The sequence below is a fragment of the Topomyia yanbarensis genome, chromosome 3 (assembly GCF_030247195.1).
Source record: "Topomyia yanbarensis strain Yona2022 chromosome 3, ASM3024719v1, whole genome shotgun sequence".
In the NCBI taxonomy this organism is placed as follows: Eukaryota; Metazoa; Arthropoda; class Insecta; order Diptera; family Culicidae; genus Topomyia; species Topomyia yanbarensis.
In genome coordinates this window covers 407,154,292-407,181,768 of record NC_080672.1, presented here as the reverse complement: position 1 = coordinate 407,181,768, position 27,477 = coordinate 407,154,292, and the positions used below count along the sequence as shown (strand labels likewise).

The 27,477-nt window shown below is 37.2% G+C and overlaps 1 protein-coding gene across 1 annotated transcript in view; it reads left to right on the top strand.

Moving 5' to 3' along the window:
• LOC131688665 (transcription factor SPT20 homolog) overlaps nt 1-27,477 on the top strand; it is a 74,606-nt gene that overhangs the window by 22,136 nt on the left and 24,993 nt on the right. The window contains exon 2 of the mRNA XM_058973082.1: nt 23,032-23,223. Coding sequence (XP_058829065.1) covers nt 23,032-23,223 — 192 coding nt within the window. The remainder of the gene's footprint in view (nt 1-23,031; nt 23,224-27,477) is intronic.

Here is a 27,477-nt window from a genome sequence, read left to right as displayed (position 1 = left end):
AGCATAAGCATAAGCATAAGCATAAGCATAAGAGATCGCCCGTAGTTGCTACTCCGTTATTGACCAGAACCAAATTAGGTTGCAAAATGTTCATTGGAACAACATGCTTGGGAATAACATGATGAGCCACATTGTACAATCTATTCTAATCCCTGCATGCTGATCAATACTGACGCCGGCTACGTCCGAATGCAGATCTTCTGGGAAAGGAAGGAATGTTAGTCCGATACATGTTGCTACTAGAGACCGAGGAATCCTCTGCATCTCCACATGTATCACGGGAAGGGGAGAGTTGTTAGTAAATGTGTCAATAGCGTTATTATGTAATAATTGCTCTGGGCAGCCGGCTGCAGAGAATTTGGGAAATTGATTTGTTGTATTAATACGATTAGAAAAATGAGCACCTTGAACTCCAGATAGCCGGCTATAAGGAGCACTGCTTATATTTTTAATAATATTCAATCACGCGACGAATTTGTTCGTGGTTTCTATCGTGTCGGTGCTGATTTTACCCGGCGATCGTTTGAATAAAATGCGGAATCTTACACAGAAGGTTCATCAGACTTTTCAATAGATGTCGCGGAGTTAGTGGTTTGGAAGGGTATAGGGTCTAGGAATCGCTCCAAGCAAGCGATCCGACCTGCAAAGCACTAGGTAGTAGTTTATTTAGTCTTCGAGAACACGATCGCTCAAAAAAGATCTTGTTTAGTTTTTGGTTCTTTCCAAACTCTGGGGAGCCGGCCACCGGGAGTATCCTACGTTTACCAAACAAAAGCAATTCCAACCCCACACAGCCGACCGTGGGAGTATTGCCTAGAAAAGCTAATCTTATCTGCGTAATCGGCCGGATCACTATTTATTGCGACATTATTTAGACTAATTTTGCTATTCCTTCCCTACGATATATTTTTGGGTTGCAAACAACCGAGTGATAACACGTTATACAGACAGAGTTATGATAGCTCGAGATGTTATAAATCAACGAAAGTATTTCCTATTTTCCTTATTGGATTGTTTGTGAAATACACGTATACGAACGATTATATCGAACATTGAAGGGAAATACAGAGGATAGTTAACCCGATGCACGGGCCTGTTACCAATAACGAAACTTGAAATTAGATTCACCAAAACAGATGCGGCGAATCTTCAGTACGCATCGACACGCGATCATCGACACCAGTCAAATCAAAGTCCCATTGGAGCCAACCCCCGAACAACAATTCGTGTTTACGGTATTGTCTCCCCGGTAAGATCCGCTCGCACCCCCTCACTCTGCCACCGCCGGCAGAAGGCCAACAGCACCCAGTCTTCGCCTGTCCAAGGACCAAATGTCATCAATAGACCCAGACTTGCGTGGGGGCATGAGATAGAATTGAACGCTAACCAATGAACATGACAGAAAAACACTTATTCTTCGTGCGGACATAACTGAAGGTAATTGCCAACCGGTCCCCGATCCCTCTCGCGAATTGTCAATTCTCAAACATTATACATGATTGAAGTCATCATTCCACTTAAATATGTTTTCCCATGTGTTTTCCCTAAGCACATTGAATGCTCTGTGGATCAGTTCCCCCGTTAGTAAAACAAACCCCAAACAAATATAGAAATTAGTTTGCTCAGTCCAAAGAAAAGTTGGCCGACCGGCGGATACGTGTACCTTTACAGTGCCATCACATCAACGAACGCCCAAAATTTACATGCGACAAAATATCTGCAATCCCGAATATAAAAGAATCAAAACCTCTACTCATTTGCAATAAAATAAGAAAGCAAAAAAACAGTTGAATATCCAAGGCGGCTCATTTTCAAAGATAGCACCGCCGATGAAACACCCAATAAATAGGTGACAAGGGACGCGGACGAAATTAGCTGAGCACCGATCGGCTGGTTTGCCACCTATTTTTCGGGTGAACATTTTTGGGGCGACACCTGGTAGTCGCAAGTCGCTGGTGAAACACCAATTATTTGATTATGCCAAATTTTCTTATCGCCGAATTTTTTCACTTTTCGGATCGAACTTTATTTTCCGAAAAACCATTTTTCACCATTTTTAGAATGTACACTGTGTTGCTAGACGTTTTCTGTGCACTTCTACTGTCCTTGCATCGGGAATCGACGGCCCGTAATGCGAGGAAAAGATTTTTTTTCATTTGCCGAAATTAGATTTTCACATTGTCACCTATCGCGTCAGTCGAAAAATGCTTTTATAAGCCACTTCATTTTATATTATCGTTCAATTGCACCGTTATTAACACTTTCGATAACCGGAAGGCAATAAACTGTGCCGTAAATGATTAAAATTAACCGACGCGAAGGGAGCTCTACGAGAGTCAACCGCTCGCGACGAAGATGCACACTCGAATCTCATTTTTGCACTTTCCAGCAGAAGTGCAGAAAACTTGGCATGTTCCACTGACACTTCTGATAGAAAGTGCAAAACCAGTGCACTCCACTACACCGGTGCACATCAATCGAAATCCCCATTATAATGGACGCATTCGTGTATAACTTGTGTCCACTACAATGAACAGTCCTTAAATATAACATCCGAGCCTGCGAAAAATAAAGACAGCTGACACACACAATAATTAAATGTTAGAAATCGGTCGCTTCAACGATTGCTCCTGGTCTCTACGTAATAATATCACAGACTAACAGACATAACACTATAAGGGAATTTACTCGAAAATATCGATCCAGCAATTTTCGCAGAACACTAGCTCCACCTTTTATTCACGGTCCCAAACATTCTTTTGCTAGTGGGTTACCCCTCAGGCTTGGGAACAATTTTTCATTAGTGGTCTATCCCTCATATGTTTATTCATATGTTAGTGGCGCTATAATTGCAAATGTGGTCACAGTTCCAACTACAAATACATTTAAAATGATCGTTGAAGCGGGCGAAGCATTGTTTTCGAGTGTTATGACTGTTAGTCTGTGATAATATTATTGGTGGTAAAAATCCTTCAATATGTACTGAAAATTCACTGAACAGTTTAAAGATGGCGCCGAAATAATCGAAAAAGTAAACAAAGACAAACTCTCGTTGGCGAATAGTAGTTATCTTGAAATGTGGACACCTTTCATGGTTCAACGTGATGGCAATTAGTGTCAGCTTAAGCCATGTCTGTTAAAACAAATATTTCAAATTTGGCAATCAACCTGTGCACGCTAAATCTAAATCTATGAACAATTTGCCACATTTTTTAAGCTTTTGGTTAAAATTTGACAGTTTAATAGTATCCATTTCGAATGTTGTCAGACAGTTATTTGGAATTGACAGCTGTAGAGGTGTGAACAATTGTCGATATTTTAATATAAATTTTTACTTCTAATATTAATTATGACAGTCATAGCCTCGAAATATAAACATCCACATCATGCAACAAACAAATCTTGACATAATACTCTTTCGTTTAAAACATTAACACTAACATTTAAACTCTTCATTTTCTATCGAAATATGTTGACAACCGCAATTAGAACATAAAAATGTTTCCCCATTTCTTTATAAAAGAGTCAAAAATATTTTTGATTTAGCTTTTGAAGCATTTAGAAGCAAAAGCATATTCAATCTCATAGTCTTTTAATTTAGCCCTTTAAACGGAAAGAATAAACAAGCCGTGGTGTGTATTATGATAAGAGATGAACGTTATGCAAAGAAAGTGATGAGCATAACAAAAATCAGTACAGTAATCAAACCAAATCACGAAATCTGACGATTCTGATAACATCGCCAGGCAACCCTTTGATACCATAGTGTACAAATTTAACGCCTGTTGATCTCAATGTTATCCAATTATGAGTCAGTTTTGGTGCTCGTGAATGTCAGTTTCAGGAGACCTAAATTTATACTATGTTCACACAACAAAGTTAAAATTCGTTATAATAATTATTAACAAGAAAAAAATAATCAAGTTAGCGTGAAAACACGTTTTTAGAAAATGTGTAAATAATTTTTTTTAATAATTTATAAAAATAATTTGGTATTTTCCCCGCCAATTCGAACAAACCTTTAAAGTGAAATGTAGAGAAAACGCGTAAAAACCTAGTGAGTGCCATTCCCCAGGACTACATTTGTTCGGGTCCTCGCAGGCTTGTTAAACGTTCTTATGCGTTCAGAAATACCTCGAAGAGGCTTCTGAATTCTTTATGGTGTAGTCTTAGATTATTTAACTACTTAATTTAACTAAGTAATCAAAAAACTCGATTTTTTCACCCTTGTAATGCAGGCTATCCTTATAACAGAAAGCCAGAATGAACTGGTCATTTTATTCTGTCGACTTTTTCCCTAACAATTGGCGAAACTAGCAAAATTGGCGTAAATTTATAGATATCAAATATCCTGTTTAGGACTAACAAATTATACCAACACGTAGGGTAACTCGTTCGACACATTCACGTCCGGCTCAGCTCAGCACCACCGGCCGCCCGACTAGCGGCAGCTAATGCCACCTCGAGACAATTGGGCGCCATGAAATTAAACACAACTCCTTTCCCCCGTTCCGAAGAGGCATAAATTGCACTTTCGCTCTCGATGTTATCCGTGTGCCGTAAACAACGATTTCGAAACTACACACAAAAATAAAGTACCTATAGAAAACCGGTCAGTACGCGGCCGCCTCCGCCGTGTGTCGATCCGGATGCTTGGCGTAAGCGTGGGAGTTTTGCGAAAATAAAAGACTTTTACTTTCGCGGGCACCGTCGGTCGCCTGGTCGCCTTCATCGCATTCATGACAAAATACTCGGAATTTATTTCATTTTTAGCTCGTCAAACTTTAGGGCAAGACCTTATTCGCTTTGGCGGGGGTCGCCGTGGAAGCCTTCGAGATAGTTCAACCACCTTCCCGGATAGGCCGGCAACGAGGGAACTCTCGGAACTAGTTTACTCAGCCGTGGTGCACGAAATGGTGAAATGAGGAATATTTCGTTCGCAATAAGGAGATTCAACTTTCCGCTAGTGCACAATTTTTGAATAAATGCACTCGCTCGTTCGTAGCTGGACAGGCAAAATGACTTTCTCGTAGCGTGCAATTTGATTGTATATTAAATGTTGGCTGGAAGCTCGGAAAAGCAACTGCATTGTTTTGCATAAACGCACTCGGATATGCAATCAGCGATAACACAGTAATCTTATCTCTAAAGTAGCTTGGCCAGAGAGTTTGCATAACCAGCATTGGTTGGTTACCTGTTGATGGAAATGGCGCTTCGCAGTTCGAATGACCGTGACATTTTTTGTTGTTGTTGTTTGTATTTATCGTTGCGGTCACGTTCAAGCTATGTGACTGGAAAGCCATTAAAATCACTGCCAGTTGGTGCAGCAGCCGGAGCAGTGTACTAGTAAATGAGCTGATGGTGCTATCGGTTTGCGGGAACTGGAAGTTTATGGCTGGGTGATAATGTTTCGATTGTAGGGATCGTATCCATGTTGGTTTTGAACCGTAGTGTTACTAGTTTCAAATAAAAGAGCCTTATTTGTTGCGGTTAGCTAATATTTTTATACATAGGGGGATCAATGAAATTTAGGGCCACATCATGCAACCAAATCGAAACGACTTTTTCATACACGCCTCTATATGTACAACAAAACTTTCGTATCGAAATGAGGAAGGTCACCCCTAGTTGAATGTCTAGATCTCAATGATTTGGTGGGATTATTAATATAAATTCAAACAAAAATTTGCTCTTAATAATTTAATAATATGTAAATATTGTATTTTCATCAATCCATACATATATAACTAGAGTTTTTGGTTTGTTTTAGGATAACAATAGTAAAACTTTTAACACACTGTTTATCATAAACTCAACTGAATGAACCAGTAATCATTAAAGAGCTGTTTATCATAAACTCAACTGAATGAACCAGTAATCATTAAAGAGCTCAATAAAGCGATAGTATTTTGAATTATTTATTGTACCACAACAGCAGAACAATGATTTTTTTTTGTAATGCATGTTCCACCCCACTGCAGGCTAATTCATGCTCTGATAAATATCAGATCGCCAGCTGACCAAGCGGTACGAACTGTGAATTTATGAAGTACCTTAATTATAATCACAACTCGGTTTTCAGCCGTCGATCAGTGTAGAAATACTTTCGACTGAAAAAACATTTCTGTTTGCACACTTGTCGATTCATCAAGTCGATTGCTTGCTTATAAGTGAATGTTTTCAAATCACACTTCATAGAAACAGAAAGTGTTTTTTATAAGTTAGTAAGTACGATCGGTACACTAGCCATGCAATTGTGGATCGTTTGCAAAGTCTGTTGAATTTCGTAAACGGATTGTTGTACCATGGCTTTTATAAATACGAAAAAACCCATTCCATTATCTTCGATGAAAATAAGCCAAAAATGTGTTTCACTAATTGTAATTTGTTGAAACTTTTCAAAAATTCAAAACAATTATTAATATACATGCTATACACATAATCAATTATAACATTTTGCGTCACGCAAACTAACAAAAGGACGTGTTCGAAAATTCAGACCATCTACACAACTGTTTCTAATCAACTTTGCAACACGCTTATTCAAAATTACTAAAAAGTAAATGACCAACCACTCAATTGCATAAAAATATCGCTTCGTCATAAAATAAGTTTGTCTCGTTTATTCTGTTTTGAGATTTGGAGTAAAATGTCTTGATTCAAATATCTTGCACTCAAGATCTAAGTATACTACGGGTCGTGGAATGTGAGCACAAAAAAACTGCAGCATTTCCCAAAATGCCCAAAATAGAAGGTAGAAGGGTTAGTCTCTTTTCGAACGAAAGTAACATTCTCGGTGATTTCAAGTAGTGGTAAGACGCAAGATCCTGCTAGAAGACAATTATATCCTTGTGAATTTGAATCATGGGTATGGGTAGCAGTCGCTTTTGTAAACATTACTGGTTGCTAAATTTAACCGCAGCCACAAATTGATTGGAGATCATAGGTTTTTTACCGTGTTTTTCGATTGAATATCTTAGACTTGTTCAAAATTTGCCCTCATGCACCGTATAATATTGTGGCTGAGGCAAGGATTTGTTGTTGAATTTAACGTGGGTTCCGTCGTCTATGACTAAACAAATTTTTAAACCCTCGCACATAGGGTAAGAGATTTTTCTAACCTGAAAAAAGAGAAGAATGACCCTAAGGTTAAAACCTCCACAATCGTAATAGATTAGGTATGCAAAGTATGGGTAGTAAAACATTATCCATTGTCAGAATTAGATTTTGACAAAAAATCTGTTCCTCATGAAAATTTTTCTGCTTAGACTAAACATCGAAATATTTTCGGTATAGAATTGCGAAAGTGATGCAAATGTATAAAGGTAACCTCTGCCCATTTTAGCTTCCGTTTTAGTAACGGAAACCTGGGTGATTCCGATCATTTTTCGAAATAATCATTATATTATTGGTTACAACTCATGTTTTCAAGTTTAATATGAAGAAAAATTTCGGACGATTAGCCCAGAAATTGTCCGCTTGCTACTAGTTTCCAAAAGAAGATTTCAATGCGAAGTCCGTTTTCGAATTACGGGGTAACTTTGATAAGCGATATAATCACCCACATTAGGTACTTGAAATCACTGCTTAAAATTGAATGTTTATTTATTTAATTCTGAAGAGCTACTCTGAGTCAAATAGATGCCAATCTGAATTCGTATAATTTAAGTCCAATTAGAAGCCCCAAAAAATATTTTCTGTTGCTAAATTAACTTTATCTCGGTGATTAACTTATTAACAAAGAGTTTGATCTGTTTTGACACATTGTTGTAGCGAATAAAACGAATTGCAAATTGAAGCTTGAATAAGTTCACGATAATTGTTAACTAGCCCCACATGAAATTACTTTTCAAATTTGAAAGCCATTTAAAAATAAATTTGATACATCATGGTGTAAAGAAAAGTAAAAACCGACTTGGAAGTTACCATTTTTTCTAAACACTTAGATTCATTGTTTTGAAAATAAAACAGATTTTATAAATAATAAGGGGAAGTAGAATTTCAGTTAGCTACAATTGATTAGTCAAAGTCAAAGTGTTTTTTTTTTCATAGTATTAGGACTTTTTCTATGGTCTGCTCATTTTACTGTGCGGCCGGAGGCAGCGATACTGTACTGTTTGTGCAGTGGATAAGCAACAAAGCAGTGGTTCCATGTGTCTGTTGAAATGTGATGTTTAAATAATATTTATGGATTCAAGTTAGTTTGCGTTGTTGGTGAATAGTTCAAATTGAAAGATAACAATAATCACTCCGAAAATTTAATTTTGCAGTATGTAATCTTTATTGGTTTGCTCGAATGGAAGTTCATGAATTTTGCGTTGAGAATTTTTGTTGTTAAATATGTTGAAAAATCTGGAACATTAATTTGTTAAAAAAATACGGTTTTATGAATTCTTATCAAGTTTGCAACATTGTTTAAAGTAAGAAAGCTAGTGCTTATATTTGCTATGTAGTAAATTAATATTGTTACATTGTCTGAAAGTACCCACAAATTTTGAATGAAGTTTCGTTTTCAAATTTAAAATATCATGAAAATGAACTTGCATCAAATTCGTCAAATTTAATAGTGACAGAGTCGGATCAGAACAAAACTGAGTTGAATTATTTAACCACATCCACAAATCATTTCCCAGATCAAAAAATTTAAGGGAATTTTCGACATTCCTGTGAAATCTTGATTGACTATTGTTGTAATGTAAATGAGTAAAAAAAATCACATTCAAACTGAAGCTAAGCCTTTCATGTAACTGGAAATAAGCTTTCAAAATGTTTGGTCTTTGTTGGGTTTGATTTGTCTCTAAAACTTTTGAAAATTTCGTTCAGTTATTAGTGATGACTTGAGATAGTCACTAATAACTGAACGAAATTTTCAAAAATTTTAGAGACAAATCAAACCCAACAAAGACCAAACATTTTGAAAGCTTATTTCCAGTTACATGAAAGGCTTAGCTTCAGTTTGAATGTGATTTTTTTACTTTTTTATTCATTCAATTTTTAATGCACTCTCGAAAAAAATCCTTGCTTTTCTAATCGTAAATGGAAACCCTATCTAAACATTGAATCCCTCATGCACCGTAAAACGGAGGAACATTGATCATTTTTTCTGCATTTTTTCGAATAACTTTCTTCAAATCAGGTAGATGTAACTGTTTGTATTTTTAAACCAAGTACTGGTACCCATAGATTGAATATGTCCAAATTGTTTGGTAATTTATTTCGTTTTACTATAAAAATAAAATAAATTTGTTGTAAATTTTCATTCGTTGTTATTCAGCAAAATATGTCTATCGAAATAAGAAATAACGCTCCAAATGTTGTGTAAATTGCATATCTGCTGGCGATTTTATGGCCCGATATTGTGTCTTTCCGTAAGAAAACAAAATTCCCTGGAAGGATACGGCCGACTTTTATCGAACTTTTTCGAGAAAATAGTCGAAATAGTTAGCAATAAAAACCGGATTTTTTCAACAAATTATTGGACAAAAATATTTTAGGTTTCTAAAAAAGTGATCAGTTCAGTTGAAGTTGAAGATTTCATTAATATACAAGGAATTGCTTGAACTGATTGCAACAATGCATGAAAGTTGAATCATTTTCAATTTGAATTTGTCTTCATAAAAGCTACATTAAATGACAAAATAATCGTTGCCGGTAGATGCTGAACATGTTTAGAATATGGTTTGTATTTTGTTTCGATGATTTTGTTAGAGGAAATCATCTTATCGTACGTTACTGAAAAAAGTCTCATTTGATCAAACTTACCCCGGTGATCAAAGATGCCCCGTTTTACAGCACTTTGGCTGCCAAGCAGTTTAGTGCGCAGGGTTTTGCTATAGTGGATAACAAATCTCCATAAACGGTTATCTTTGTTTGCGGGCATCATTATCAATACAAGCTCGGTTGACTGAAACAAGGACAACAACTTGCAACCTTCCTCGAAAGCCCAGATCTGAAAACGGCAACATTATCTAATAAAAATCGCATGCAGTGGAACTTCGATGGCATCTAATAAAGGGAACCATAATAATAGCAGTATTTGTGGACAGCCATCCACACACGAACACACACTGGTGAAACACGGCTTCACAACTTTCTCATTTGATAATTGAATCCTTGATGTGAAAAGTATAGCAATGCAATATATTCTTCCTGTTCATGAAATAAGTTACACGTGTGACGTTGGACCCAAACAAACATAAGCATTAAGCCATTGCACAAGATGGGCTATACATTTACACTAATGTTGTATAATAACGCCATTCTACCATTTACAATGCAATCAAGCGCTATATTAGATCTATACATAACGTGTTATCGCTCGCTCGTATTTACGTATAAAAAGCGGATATAACGCATACATGCTACAAGAATTCTTAAAGCATGTATGGTTTGCATATGCATTTCGTGCTATTATAGAGCGATTATAAAGCCGATATAACGCTAATGAAATGCTATGGGTTTATTCGTTAGGCATCTGGTCATGAGAATTATATTCGGTATATAATACTGATATTATGCCAGAAAAGGCGAAATATTGTGCTGTTACTGTGCAGAGGTTGACAGCCCGTGCTCTGCGTTACCAATGCTGTTATGAATAAGTCACATTTGAAAGCCTGATATCGACACTACTCATGTATTAGAAAGCTCCAATTGGCTGATATTTTCCGCAATGTTTTTGTAGCGCTTTCTTATGTTTCCCTTTCGATATGACGAACAAAAAGAAAAACTATTAAAATTCTTTTTAGAACTGTATTTGACTCTCTTCTAATGCATTAAATGAACATCCTTAACGGAGTTTTGTTCCCACACGATATGAATAATGTTTTACGAAAATTACCTTTAGTAAGTCTGGAACAAAGGACGAGGCAAGGTCCTTCATGGCAAGTACGCTGAAATATACCAAATATAATTCGCATAACGAAACGAAACATAGAGTCGCATAACAAAAAAAACCCACAGCATTACAATAGCATTATATCGGCTTTATATTTGCTATATATTAGCATTAGTGCAAATGTATTACCAATATTGCGCAATGGCTAAATGCTTGGGTAGATTAAGCTGTGCTAGACTTCCCTATGCTTCCCCAGCCCATTCGTCCTAAAAACCTTTTGCGCGTCGTTCTTGATCAAACTTACCTCAAACTCCTCGATAACATTGTTGCTGTACCCGAGTTTCTTTCTCCAGTGAAACGTTTTTTTTGTTGGTCCCAGAAACTTATACCGTACCCTTGTTCTGATAAGCAGCCACATTCCGTTCCTAGCCTGATTATTTGCGCTCCACTTCTGTAACACACCACAGGGTTGAGAAATATCAGATTTGCATACAAATTATCAAAACTTAATACAGTAGGATTCCGTTTTTGGCTACAATATTTTTTTCAGTAGCCAAAACCGGAACCGTACCAAAAATGGAACCTTACATTAAAAGCTTTTATTTTCAATTTGTGACATCATAAATGTTACGAAAATATTAATCATATAAAAATATGTGAAATGGAATGAAATGATAGAAAAAAATCAGCAAATTTAATTTTATTCGCTATGATCGCCCCCATAGAATATAGTAAATATGACTCCTACGTTTGGAATGAAAGTCAAAAATGATATCAATTATTACAACAAAATGTGTATTGAGCATTTTTTAAAAGATTTACTATTTACAACAGCAATGTAGCCAAAAAGAGAACCTATTTATCAAAAACGTAACTTTTTTGTTTCCAAAAATGGAGCATGCCAAAAACGGAGTCTTACTGTACCTAAAACTACATTCTTTAGTTATTCAAAACAAAAGAGTTAAATATATGTTTGACGAATAATTTGAAATTTTCACTAATACATACATTTTAACTTATGAAAAGAAATAATACTTAGAAATTTTATTTTTATCTCACAAATTTTAATACATTGAGCAAAAATTTCGATTTTGTTGGAAAGTACATTACCTCGCACATAGAGGCCAAGCCGCTTCCAGCAACAGACAAACTTGTAAATCATCATGTGACACTTCCGCCGTACCACAAGCTTCAACCCTGCTGAGCGCATCATCGGGCTTTGAAGTGGAAACCCCTAAACTCCTCATTACTAATGCCGTACACGCAAGCACGCTCCATTCGTTCGGATTGCGCCAATCCGTCGTATATTTGGCGTTCTATTGAGCACGGACCACCTAATATTCCATCACACGAAAGACAGGGGCAATGTTTTGGGGGGGGGGGGGGGGGTCTGGTAGCGGGTAACCCATCCAAATTGACGTTATTTATTTTTAACAGCGTACTGTGGTTGCAGCAAAAGTGCTCTCTATCTGTCCGGTGTGATCTCCTCCAGTGCGGTGAGGTGACGTACTACTGACTCGCCGGTGATGTATTCATTGTCGCTGAAATGCCGCACCAACTGGTATTATGCGAACAGAATTGTTTTGCTAATAGCACGCAGGTCGATGCGAATTTGTTTGTTTATTTATCGAGAGGAATTCCATTCACTTTGTCTCGGTCCGGGAATCGGGTTTTCCCCACGGGGTTGCTTTATCCGGAGTCATTGAACGTCACAACGAGTTCATGTCCTACAATTTGAAAGAAGATGTCGAAACACGATAATAAAAAAATCGTTCTTCTGCTTCTCAATGCTATTTTCAGAGTCACGACCCAAACTAACGGATAATAATCGTTCCTCCAATACATACAGCCTAAAATTTGATTATCACTTTACTATAACTTTTGCAATGTCACCTTCACCATCCAAGCGCTAAAGTGTGATTTCTCTAAAGCCGTTGACCAGCATCAGAGATCCAACAACAAAGGAAGTAATTAGTCACCGTCATAACGAGATCGGCCCGCTCACGTTGGCTTGTAGTGATTTATGAACACCTTTGGCCATCGGTTATCTCACCCTTGAAGACTCTATGGCGCATAATGTAGATCTCACGATCTGATCGGCTGCTACCAACCATGTGATCAACGCCCAGCACGTAGAGTTTGACGTAATTCCGCTCCGGTGTTGCTCCCACGAAGTGGTGTTGGGGGAGGACCAGTTCACAAACGATTATCTCTAGCTAGCGGTTAGAGTGGTTCTACGAGCCTCAATTTGATTGCTGATTTTGTAAAGGGAATATTTTAGCGGTACGACCTGACATGAGGACAGAACAGTTTAATCGTTAATCACGATTGTGAATTTTGTTTTGTTTCCTCATGCTTGAAGGTACTGGCGAAAACCGATCCAAGAATAAGTTGAACCAGACTGAGGTCCATTTTACACCGCATCATTTCCGATATAATCGATTGATTTGATTCAATTGTAACCCATGGGCGCGCATGGGCAACGTGAGATTGACAGCGAAGCCTGTTTTTTTAACCACTTACCGATTGGGCAATAATCAGCCGAACGATTATTATTGAACGCTTCGCACACGCTAACTGTGAGTAATGTTTTGAGTTATAATTTAGCCAAATTTAGCCCGGTAGCTACCGGCACCTATCAGGTTGGGGGATCGTGCCTTACTCCCCAAACAGTGCAGCAGTTGAAACGAGGGCCGCCAGTAAATGACTCGACCAAGATTTGTAATGTTTCTGTGCCAACTGAAAATGTATGTTGGTCAAAATAGGAAACTTTTGCGGTTGTGGACACGCCCAATAACGCTCGTCGCTTTTCGGATGAAATCTTCTGTTAAACAGAACAGAAAACAGATGCAGTGACGTTTCGTGAAACAGTCCGACCGTTTTCAACCTAACGAACCACTTGGTCACGTTTTTTTCTGATGGTCAATTTAACATGCTGCAACACATTTTGGAAATAAAGCACTGAAGTAATTGTCTGCAATTTCCCACATATTATTATGACGACCATAACCATGAAGAGAAATACACAGCTCTTCTGGGTATATCTGATAGCGAAAAAAAATTGTAATCGGGCGTGATACATGTTCAGTAGCACGCCATCGCTGCCAGTTTTCCGCCCACATTTCCAAACGATTACGACTGCCGCCTGTAATACACAGGGACTGACCAGTACCTCTGTATCTACTGTACTGCCCGCGGGACACTATAATAGCAGCAATCACGCAAAACGGAATGTTCCGGTACGCTTGGATGATAGATGGGTGATAGTCGCTCTCCCATGGCGCCATTTGCGACATGCCCGAATGAGGGGATGAAAGGCCGACTTAAGCCATGTTCGTAAAATGTCAAATATGGGGTTCGCGGCAAAAAAAACTGCATCTCATGTTTTCGGGCTTACAAGTCGGAGTCGGCGGAGACGGAATTGAAAGACCACAGCAAGTCACTATCATTACCCAAGCTAACTAACCGAACAATGGCTGAGAGAAGTGCTTGGGGCGGGAGCATAAATCACAACAACGCTGAAGTGCCTCTCGCGGACGGTTATCCGGCGGTTGCTTCCGTATCGCTAAGTGCTGCATGTTGCGATTATTTATGAGTAAGTCGTATGTGAAGATTTCCGGGGTCTCAAAAATGCAATCATAATTTTTTTTACAACCGAAAATAGCAATGTTAAGTACCGTTAACCTTCGATTACACGAACATAGACACGAACTGCAAATGGTCTTTGCTTTTAAGCTTAAGATACCATGTATTTTAGGAATACATGCTGGGCAGGTAAAGAAATATTTTAAAGCCCTCAAAGAAGAATTGTCTATCCCTTTCCCTATAAAGTAAGAAACGAGGCAGAATTTCTGAATAGTCCATATTATAGACTAGCACTCATCATCTGTGGCAAATTGACAACGATACTAGAACCGTCGATGAAGTCGTTGCAAAGCGATGTATTGCGAATAGCAAAGTCATGCGAACTGAGAGTGTTTGATCGTAGCCAGATGCATTTCAAACCAAGCTTACAACTCATGTTTTGTTCTGAGGTACTTAACTCATTGGAGGTGAAACCGCCCATATTACCGATTTAACAAATTCTACAATCTTTGAGTGTGTGTTAAAAGTGCCATCTTTTCGCAATATTTTTTTTTAATAAAAATCGTAGACTATAGCAAATTCAACTTTTGAACCAAAAGAGACAGCACATAGCCGTCTTCAACGAAGTTTTATTGGAGAGTATTTTTATAAACTTTGCAGAAGGCATGTTGTCTCTGTCACTCCCAGTTAACGATTAGTGAGACGTTTTTATGATTAACTTTTTAAATTCTTATTTTTACTTTCAACTTTATTGTTTTAGATTGTTCGCATTAACATAGTTCAATGGTATTTTTTATCACTACAAAACAAGCAACTTTCCCGAAGAGACCAAATAGCTGTGAATACTTTGTAAAGAGTTATGACTGATTTTGATTTTATTTTAGCCTGAATTTGAGCTCGTATAACTTCAGTATGGGCAGACGAAAAAAATCCGTTCATAAATTTATGAAAACAAGATTACGGTTTCGTGAACTGAAGGATTTACGAAAACCGTGACCAAGTTCCTGAAATTATGAATAATAAACCTCGTAGTTATGAAACTATTTGTATTTCCCAAAAACTAGTTCGCGTCGAATGTATAGATGGCGTAATATTCGAATGTTTGATAGGGTTACTGTGGTTGTTCCCTGGACATGTTTAGTTTTTGTTGTGATCCTTGTTCACAATTTGGGAACACGATACACAGACGATAGTTAAACGATGTTCATGATTCCAGGAGCATATTCGTGATTTTTGTGATTTCAAGCTACCGTGATGTTTTATTCATGAGTTTGCTATTGGATTTTTCTATCAGAGTAGCGTGATTTATGTTCATGATTGTAGGATCATTGTCACGATTTTCGTAATTTCTATTTCGTGGTATTTTAATCATGAATAGAGTGATTCTTGCTCATGATTGCAGGAAACTAGCCACGATTTCTGTGTCAGCAATGACATTTATATTCATGATTTCAGGATCTTTATAACGATTTTCATAATTTCTATTCACGTTATTGTGATTCTTTAGTAGCGAGTAGAATTATTTATGTTCATGATTTCAGGACCTTTGTCACGATTTTTGGTATTTTAATCACGAGTAATGTGTTTTATATTCTTGGTTTCAGGACCTTGGTCACGATTTTCGTAATTTTTATTTACTTTATCTTGATATTTTAGTCACGAGTAGAGTTATTTATGTTCATGATTTTAGGATCTTAGTCATGATTTTGGATATTTTCGTCACAAATAGTATTGTTTATGTTCTTGATTTTAGGATCTTTATCACAATTTTCGTAATTTATTTTTCACGTCATCATGATAGTTTATTGTAGAGCTTACTTACAAATTTGACACGTGAAGCGATGTGACATCAGCAGTTTTATTGTGATATTCTAATTTCTCTTCGCCTTATCGCGATCTGTTATTTTTTTTTATTATTATCGGTTTTTGTACTCAGAGTATCTCGACAATATAAACAGGCACATAAACGTGTGACTAATAAGCGGGATCTCATTCCTTGAATTATATCACGAATGGCTCTATAATGTATTTTTGGTGCTCAGCGCAGTTTTCTTTTTTTGTCGAGACATCTCACTGAACCTTATCAAATGAATAACGATGTTCTAGGCTCTAACAGTTTTCTTATATCTACTGCTCGTTCCTCTTACTGGTCGCAAGCAGCATGACATATATGAGATTTCATGGAATAATGCAAGGAACAAAAATAATTCTACGAATAATACTGTGTGAAATGGTTCCCGTGAAAATTTCATGACCATGTTGCAGAGAAATTGAAAATGATTAGGGATTTCTTCTAAATATCACAAGCATGCAAGATAAATCCTAGGTCAAGTACGAGGAATCATGAACTAGTTCACGACCCCATGAATAATATATCATGATTTTGTGCAATATTTTACGGTCAGAATGGTCAGTCGTGACTATTGTACTTGCAATCATGAAACAGCTCACGAATGCATTAATAATATTTGATGATTTCGTGAACTGTTTTACGAGCACGAATAGTATTCATGATTAATTTATAGGAATCATGAACCAGATCACGAATACACGAAAATGTTTTATGATTTTACGAACTATTTCACGAGCACGAATGGAAAGCTTTCAGTTCATGAATACATGAATAATAATCTATGAGTTCGTGAACTATTTCACGACCACCAATGATGAATCGTAGCTATTATACTAGGAATCATGAACCAGTCCACGATTACAGGAATAATATTGCATGCTTCAGTGAAATATTTCACGAACGCAGATGGTGGACGTGACTACTATACTGGGGAACCAGTTCACGAATACATGAAAAATATTATATGATTTCGCGAACTAATTCACGATGACGAATGGTAAGCCGAGACTTTCAGTTCATGAAAAATGAATGATATTCTATGATTTCGTAAACTATTTCACGAGCCCGAATGGTAAATTGTGGCTATTATACTTGAATAATATTTCATGATTTCGTGAACTATTTTACTACCACGAATGCCACTATTATACAAGGAATCATGAACCAATTCACGAATACATGAATAATATTTGATGATTATTTCTCGAGCACTATCCGTGCTTAGTGACTATTATATTAAGAATCATGAATTAGTTCAAGAGGATTGTATGGATTTATTTATTTATTTATTTATCACGCACATCAACAGGCCGTGCTCGGCCCCAATGATGGAAACATAAACTAATTACATCTAAAAAACTGCAGGAATCGATTTCTTAATGATATTCGAGACAAATGAAAGTCGAACAGGTGCGACACACGATTGAAGAGGCGTTGTAGTCCCGTGATAGCGGCATTAGCTGCTTGAATAGTTCGTCGAAACGGCACTCTCAGAAGAACGTTTCCGCGTAACGTTCTGGATCTTGCTTGGATGTTAACTCGCTCTAGTAAATCTGGAGAATCGATGCGTCCTGACAGAAGATCAGAGATGAATAAGGCTCTTGCAGTTTCTCTACGACGCTGGAGAGTATCGAGCTGGATGAGTTGACACCGACTCTCGTATTAGATTAATGATTAGAATTCCGAGTTTCGTGAAATAGTTTACGAAAAAGTATCCAGACCGTTTTGATTTTGTGAAGTAATTTTTCTAAATATATGAATAGCATCATAAGCCAACCTTTGGTTTTATGAGTAATATTCTTAAAGTTGTGTACTAATTCACGTACAGAAAATAGACATTCGGAAAACATGACTTAAGTTCACAAAACAGAATCAAACATTCCCGCTAAGAAAGCATTACGCGGGTGTTACTGAAAGGAAATTGAACATAGTTATAAAAAGCATGATTTTTGTTCATGATCCTGTTTTCGTAACGTAAACACGTAGAATTCATGACACTTTATTCACGATTCTGGGAACAATTTTTTTCCCGTGCAGGCATTTTAATTATGTTGTAAATTATGAAAATAGCACTGGTCCAGTACCATTAAACTAACTGCCATTACCAACAGCGAAGTAACAACGATTACACCAAACGCCTCCAAACCAACGACCAACACCACTAATAGAGAATGAAATACCGATAAAGAAGGATTTACAACAGCGACCCGTAAGTACAAGAACCAACAACATCCAACCGTGAGCATCATGAATGCAATACCGAAGACGACATGGACGTGAACGAAAACGCGATAGAAGCCGGACCGAATGACCTCCAAGGTGCGGCAGGCAACGCAGCTAATGTTTCACCGCCAAGGAAGAGGATCTTAACACGTAGCAGCAAGCTGCGTCAACAAAAGTCAATGGACAAATATTTTTGAAGTTAATTTCATTTTTTACATATTGTAAAAATCATAAAAGACCCACGGCTCAGTTATGCTTACGCATTGAGCCGTTTCAAATAAACAAGAAGGTGAAAAAAGAGAATTCCGAAATATCAATAATATTGGATTATTCAGAATTTCGATTAACTGGAAGTCACTAGCGTGGATTCCAAAATCGCACTAAACATCGACACATAACCCCTCTAGTCAAAGCAATTCTTGTTTTTTTTCAAAATGGTATCAAATATCAACTTCTTACACCTGTCAAGACCATTCCAAGATTCATCTTTTCCATTTTTTTTATTCTTCCAACTCTTTCATTACAAAGGTCTTAGAATATTTTTCAGAAAAACCACACACCTAGAAAAAATAGTGTAAATTTACGTCTCCTGACCCTGACATATACGAGCATCAAAAATGACTTAGTTTTACGTTTTATTTTAATTTTACATGACGTTTAATTTCGTAAATCATGTAATTTTACTCCTCATACAGCGTTTGTTCTGAATGGTAGGAAGTGTAATTTTATGTCATTGCGCATGTAAAGCATATGTTTCATGTAAAATTAAACGGAATACGGTAATGTTCCGTCATTTCGTAAATTACGGTTTGTTGAATTGTGTCATGTTTGCAATTACGTCAACGATAAAATTCAGATTTTTTTGGTGTGCACGGTAATTGGAAAATCTGCGTAAAAACGCGTTAATTGGAAAATCCACGTAAAAATCTTATAAAAACCGCGTAAAATACTTGCATTCTACTAGAACCTATGCTTCAAGATATAAGAAAATAAAACGATTTCGATTTTTCTTACCCACCTCAACATATCGAGCTACTTAAGCTAACGTGTTGATTAACATCAGTACTGAATGGCGGAGGTAATGAAGCTGGATTAAGGCGATTTCCGTAATCTATACACTATTTTCACCTTCAGAAAATATTACACCTCGCGAATACTCGGTAGAAAAGCACAAAATCTGAGTCCACCACAGCAAGAGCAACAACGCCTGTTATTCTTGAAAAAACGCTCACTAAAGCTGTACGCACACGAGGCGACACAATAAATATTCACTATGGATTTTGTTCTACCTATTGCATTGAAATTGTTGGAACAAAATCCATAGTGATTATTTTTTTGGCTTGTGTTCTGTCGCCTCGTGTGCAAACAGCTTAAATTGAACGACTTATACTTGTTGCTCACATTGCTTTGTGCTTCTGATTCGGGTAGAAGTATAAAGCAGACTGGGTTTGTATACCGTTGAATTCTGTAAACTGTTATTTTTGTGGTATTTTCAACTATATAGTGAAGGTCTCATACAAACAGGCTAGGGATAACCAACCAAAACAGAACATGTTTTCATGTATTTGTAGTAAAGAAAATTTGAAGAAGTTACTGCAGTTGGACCAAAACGTTTCTTTTATCTCTAGCATTTTCGCTGAGCGCGATATCTCCCGAACAAATGAACCGATCTATACAATTTCTTCTACTATCATACATTCGTATACTGAATGATTTTGATTTGCATAAAAATTGTATTCTTTTGTGTTTCGAAAATTAAATGTTTGATGCCAAAAATGATGTGACTGCTTTTATAAATCAGTGCATTAGTTCTGGAGATATTGTACTCACTTAAAACTCCATTAAAAGTGACCTTTTGGGACAACGTCCGTAGTCCACTGTCTCTTTTTTACAACTGCTCTATTAGATATTTCTTAGTTGACTTGTGGGAAAATTTAATGATTTACTTTAAAAAGTTAGGAAAAAATACTACATTTTACTGAGTTATTTGAAATTTGAAATTGATAGCGCATGTAAGATGCATTTATTTCAAGTAAACTATTATAGTTCCTTAAATGAAAAACAGATAAACAATTGTTGCCTTCAAGGCGGATAACACATAACACAACCTGTAAACACCAAGACTCCAGCAACTACAGTAGCATGCACGAAGACTACAGCTCAAATGAAGGAAGCGAAGCCCTTGCACAATTAGATGATTCTTTACAACCAATGAAAACATTATCCGTGCGCATTGCTAAATGCTGTTAGTAGGTTCGTGGAGTACGCCTAGCTTTTTCGTTTGTTCCCTTTGAGCATTATTAAATATGGCTGCGCGACGTTTTGCACGTTAGGTGTTAGTGCGTTAGCTATACGTATACATTACGCGTTAGGCATATTAGAAGATTGACATAAGGTGCGTTAGGCATAATGGATGATAGACATAATCCACAAAAATATAATCACAAGGCTTTCTTTATTGTACAGATTTCAACCTTACATTCGTTTTTTCGGGTTTGTAGAAAACTACGCTTTGCTACACCATTCCTTCGTATAACATTAACGGGACATTGCAAAATGAAAAATACCAGATGTTTATTTTATTGTAGAGTTTTTTTTCTATTTTTTCCGTGGATGAGCCGGAATTTTTCTTCATTTAAGTAAACAATTTTGGTTCAAACACATTTCATTTTCACACTAGATGTATTACCAATACAATTGAATCCAAATATTGAAAAATAATTCAAGCAATGAAAAAATATTAAGTTTTGGAACCTATGGAAACTTAGTTTATTGCTGTTACGTTTGTGACCATACCTTTTTCGTTTCGGTAACTGGCACAGTACCCGAAAAAGCGCTCCTCGTCTCCGACAGTTTCCGTAATTCTATCTTTGATAGCCACAAAAATATAGGGTTACTGTGCCCTAATTCATCTTAGCACCTCTATTCATCCCACCCATTTGAACACATTAGTTAGAGCAGTGTCTGCTATCTCTATTCAACGCATTAGCTCAAATGATAGGATGAATAAGGGTGCGTTGTACTCGACTTTTCGCTTCGCTCTAACGCGAGTAATTTACATTTTCCAAGCCAGATTTTTTACTGATCTGCTTCTTAAGAACGAAGCAAAGATGTTGATGCCTATTTAAGAGCAATCCAACCAGTGAGGGCTGAGCTATCAGCGAAATAGTGTGACATCGTGACTAATGAGATGAATAAGGGCACGTCTACCCTAATCATTAACCTGAATAATATGAGCGATAATCAACATCATTCTTACTTTCATAAGCTGTTCTACAAGGCATATATTTTCTTATTGGACAATTTCACCATGCAAGTATGTAAGCATGTATGTTAGGGTGAGTTTTGAGCCTATTTTCGTCACGTGAAATTTATAAAAGCAGACATTTGGTTTGCTTCTTTTATTTGAGTAAAGATTTCTTCAAGTATTTACAGCAGAATAAAATGTTGATCGAGTTTGATCAGCTTTCATAGTAATTCTACCACATCAAAAAAAGATAAAAAAATTACGCTCTTAATATTCAAGGTCGTTACCACAAAAAATGAGCTTTCTGAAGTGATATTTCAACATAATAATTCATCTCTAACATCCATTATTCCAATCATCTATTAGGCTTAACTTCTATTATGCCTAACGTACGTATGCCAAGTGTCCGCATGCGTAACGATAAATACGGGGGGGGGGGGGGGGGGGGTAGAATATGTTGTCATTTGTTGAATCAAGGTACATACACCACTCGCAACGCACAACTTCTCAACGGAATGACGGAACATTTACACATACTTAAAAAATACCATTTATTAAAAACTGAATAAAACTAGTAATTTAGCTATACCGCAAATATAAACACAACTTCTTATTAGACATTTATGGTTGCTTGCGCGTGTAGTGTAGACATTCCGTCATACCATTCAGGGAAACTAGACTTTCCGCGCTGCACAACCTGTAAAATCGGCGAATTAATAACATTTCAAGCCCATTTCCATAATCATTAGAGCGTTAGTCATAAAACTCAACCCTGTCAAGCGAATTGAATCTCCTTCGCTTCAGGAAAGCAGCTTTCGATAATGGCTGTAATTTTTGCTTCGTAGCGATAAAAAAATAAATCCAGAAGACAAATGTTTTCTGTTTTCAACGGCGGCTACCGCGACGAGACTATATAAAACTGCTGTCGCCATCACAGCTTGAAAGTCCCGGGTAATTCAGTTTCATCTCAATGCGCCCGCCTCGAGTGATTATTCTGCTCGTCGCCGGTTTTCGCCAATTAATCAGGAAAGCGAGCGCAGCCAATCTGCTTTGCATAAATCTATTTTATACACCCAATGTTCATCTGGTTAATCCAATTAGAAATGCGCCCATAATTGCCCCACTGAGTTTGCATTCGTCAAGCAACCGTTTGCTCTAAATCCGTTTCCAGCTAAATAATGAGCGTTATTATTGTATACAAACAGACGCACACAGAAAGAGTCTTACGCCGTTACTCTAATTAGCAAATTGCATCACTAACCATTTTCGATTTTTTCCGACATCCAACAGGCATACAAAATCCGGCCGGCCAACTCGGTTAAAATCGCCAGGATCGTGGCCCTGACGGTGATCGCATCCGCCTTCATCCTGGGTTCGTTCATGCTAGCTTCGACCTACCTGCAAGCGAAGCAGTCCTGCGATCAGATGCAAACCCTCGACGCTGTCCTGAACAAGGAACTGATGCTGGAGGCGATGCAACAGGTAAGTGCGGACTACTATAATGGGGCTCTACAATTCATACACATGTTGGTGATCCGTGGTTTGTAGCCGCGATTGCGGCATAAAAGAGACAAAGGGTGCGAAAAATGTTTATTCGCATCATCACCTTAGTTTAGCGCGATGGCGAGTACTTGTAAAGTTAAACCACAAGACGAATGCGAAACATTCGCCGAAGCGTGAAAGTGAAACACTCATTCTCGTTGGAAAACCACGCGGATTCAAATTTTACTCTTTTATGTTCATGTTTCTAAAGAGCGAGTGTAAAGGAAACGCTAGTTACTGAGTTGGAAAAGTGGCTCACCTAGAAAACACCAACGAACAACTAAATTGTCGTTAATGGGTTTAGTAATGCATAAATCAGTAGAAGGATAACTTGTGGTTTCGAGGTGAAAACGGAATCTTGTTGAGTCTTAGCTCACAATAGGCGGTAAAATTGACATAGATTTCGGCTGTTTGCATGAACAAAAAATCGAATTATCAACTGCTATAACGGAAAAATATATCTTTAATGCTAATTGGTGCGATGTCGAAAAACAGTTGCAGAAATTTCTGAAATCGATCAAAGTTGATTTGAAATTATTGACTAATGCATGACTCGCCTATGGTGAACGACAGCTAATGTTAATTGAATTCGAACATTAGCAGATTGGTGCAACACTAATCGTGTCAGTTAGGCATGGCTTGAAATAGTTGCTTGGAACAAAAACACAATTTGACCAGTTTAGCTAACATATTTAGCACCAAAAAGTGCCATTAACACCGAAACCAATGCTGTTTGCCTGTCCGTTCAAGTTACGTCGTTAGTCTTGGTGCTGTTGATCTCATTTGATTTTTGTAGACTAAAAACAATCCCAGCTACGCCACTAACCTTGCACAGTAGGGTATTGGACAATAGTTGAATTAGGAATGGTTTAATAATTACATTGTGGACTGCGTACTTGGTTTTAGTACACTTGATGGCCGACAAAAATTAAATCTGATTTTCAAAAACATGTCATTTGCTTTTTGTTATACGATATATAAAAATATAACAATCTTAGGCAAATAAGGCGCTCAGTAAACGACGAAAAAACTTTTTTGAAGCAATGAAACTTTAATTTTAGGACCCAAAACGTATAATTGGGTTGGGTCATTGTTAAAGTCATTGGTTTACTAATCTTGAAAGTCGCACATCTTTAGGCAACACTATGCGTTGAATTTAAATTACACGCGAAAAAATTATCATGAAAAAATGACGATTTCGTAACGCTAAAGTCGAAAGTCGTGACCAAGTTCCTGAAATTATGTCGAAAAATTACATTACACTTAGCTGTGATTGTTTTCTAAACAAGTTTATGCATGAACAAATACATGAAAAATAGTCCGAGTTTCGTGAAATTGTTCACATACAAATGTTTTAGAGTATGCGTAAAAATGCATAATAAATGCATCTTCATGGAATCGATCAGTGATATCTTATGTATTTGTAAACTATTTCACAAGCAGGAATATTATATCGTGATTAGGGTACAGGAACCAGCGCATGCAGCAAGATATTATCCATGAAAAATGTTCTAAATTTTATGCAATAGTTCTCTTGAATTTCTCCAGATATTGGGTAGCGTTGCATGAATTATGAACAAAATAATGAAGGTGAAAAGGATTAGGGACATTTTCTAAATGCGTGAACTTAATCACGAGCACGTAAATCCTGATTAAAATACTACAAATCAAGAACTAGTACACGAAGCAAAAGTGAATAATATTCCATGTAGTGTAAAATTGTTCGCATGAAAATATTAGAACCATGAACAAAATGGTTAATATTTTATTGTTGATTAACCTCTTTTTTCTAATTCTATAATTTTGGGAAATATTTAACGTGCATGCATGATGAATCATGATCAGGAACAAATCCACGAGGCAGACATATATCTAAATTTTGTGAAGTACCCTAAGTTACAGGGCGGCCAAGATGCGTCTACCAGAATTTCTGATTTTCGTACGAAAACAAACAAGGAAAAATATAGTTTTTCGCTTCACTGCATCTGCTAGTGAAAGGCGGGCGGAATTTCCTTACCTGGTGGATTCCCCACAACTTGTCAACGGACTGATCTTCCACAGTGACAACGACGCTGGTCTCACTTGGCGGCGTTCGTTGGGTACGTTTATTTGGCCGAGGAAGCGAGTAGCTTTGTGGTGATTAGCCTCTCTTCAACAACGACCCAACACCTCACACAACTTTCGAAACACGGGCCACACTTTTGCGGATATTTTTCGCTTTGAAAACACGCGCAATTTTCGCGGATTGGCATGTCGAAATTTGGAGCGACACATCCAACGTTTACCGCGGTTCGAAACTAACTTCCTTTTTTACAATAACCCCTTTCGCACTTTGACCATAACAATGACATAAAAACCACCACTCAAGTCAACTATCAAAGTACGGCATAATTAGTACGCCTTTCGTAGAAAGAGGAGAGTTGTGGCTTATCTAAGCCCTATGCCAGTTATTTATAAATGTAAAACAAAAATTACTACACCAACAGAATCGTTCACAAACCCTAAAACGAACAAAATCTTCACAAAAATGTAAATGATCATAAAGAACAGTGGTGAACATTATGTTGCATAAACAAATACACTCTACGGGGAGAGTAATCACAAATAGGTATTTTTCCATCGATGATAAGATTGATGTGCGTCTGCACTATTGTCCCGGTCCCGCGGACCAGCAATAGCTTCATTACAGAGCCTGCACACAGTATTTCCGACCATTGTGATACGCCTCTCCATCGACAGATAGTACCACTAATGATAAAGTAAATGACATAAAAATTATATTGTTAAAATGACACTTTCTATTGGCAAATTTTCATAACTTAGCGTCCCATTTTTCAGCCGATTTCAAAGTAAATCATTGTAAAACAATCGTTGGGCAATTGCCTTTTCTTGCACAAAAACTAGATGAGTATTCCATTTTCTCCCACTTTTTGCGATGGTTCACAATCCCCCACCAAAATAATAAAAAAATGCCGATTTAACGCATTTCACGCAATCTGCCATATCTTAAACATGATTACCATTATTTTGAATTGGTATAGCTAGTGGATGTATTAAGGTGTCCTGTACAAATACCAGTTGAATTATTGACAGTCGACTGATGTTTATGGTAGTTACACCCCGAAAACGAAACTATGTCCATAGCTCCCACTGTCCCCTACATGTTCGTGCTATCACTATCAGCCGTAGCTTAGTCTGCTAGTTATTTCTAAAATAGATTAAACATTTTGTTATTGTTTCATGGCGTTCGTTACATAGAAAACAAGTGGCTCTATCGCTGATGGATTCGTTATTCTGATTAGCAGTCGTACACAATGCTCGCTCTGGTTCTGTGCTCATATTAAACCCACATTTTGTGTACGAACTCGAACACGCTATTTCGTACCAAAACACGTGCACATATTCGCCTGCACAACCGAACCCCATGTCTGCCCACGGTGTACATAGACAAAGGTTCGTGGCACCAGTTTTTTCTTTCTCACTCACATCATCACTAGCGTTGGCTCTTTTTGCCTTGTGCGAATCGTTCTCGGTGTACGTACACGGGTGTTTAAACTAGAGTTTGTACATCATTCGGCTGGGTTCGATGTTTAAGAAGAACCTGTATTTTTTTTTTCAATTCGTTTATTTGATAAGGCAGGTTTGCGTTAGCTTAAAGGTGCCAATTTTGTTTTGTTTTACATTTTAAATTACTTAAAACTAGGGGCTTACATATTGATTTTTGAAATTAAACTAAGGCTAATTTATAGCTATACATATACACAGGGGGGTAGTATAATTTTCGTAAGATTAGAGGGGTCATTTAGTTTTTATGGCAATACGGTTTGACATTTTTAGCAATGAGATTATTGGAGCAAATAATGTTTAACTAAGGGGGAAAATTTTTACGACTATCTTAAAAGTAGAAATAATTAGAGGGCGTGATTAAATTTTGTAAAGATTCGGAGACATTAATTAGAGTTATTTTATGTGGTAGTAGAGTTGGGCATTTTCAAGGAGATCATATAATATAATAGTTAAAACTAGAAAAGGCAAGAAGAGCTAAATGCTTCATGAAGATCTTTGGGGGGGGGGGGGGAGGGGGAAGGGGTGTTACTTCTGTGTATAAGAGTCAGGGGAAGTAGGGTGGACAAACATGGCAGGGGGAGAACATTATTTCAGTTTCAGACTTCGGGAGATCAACGGATGGATTAC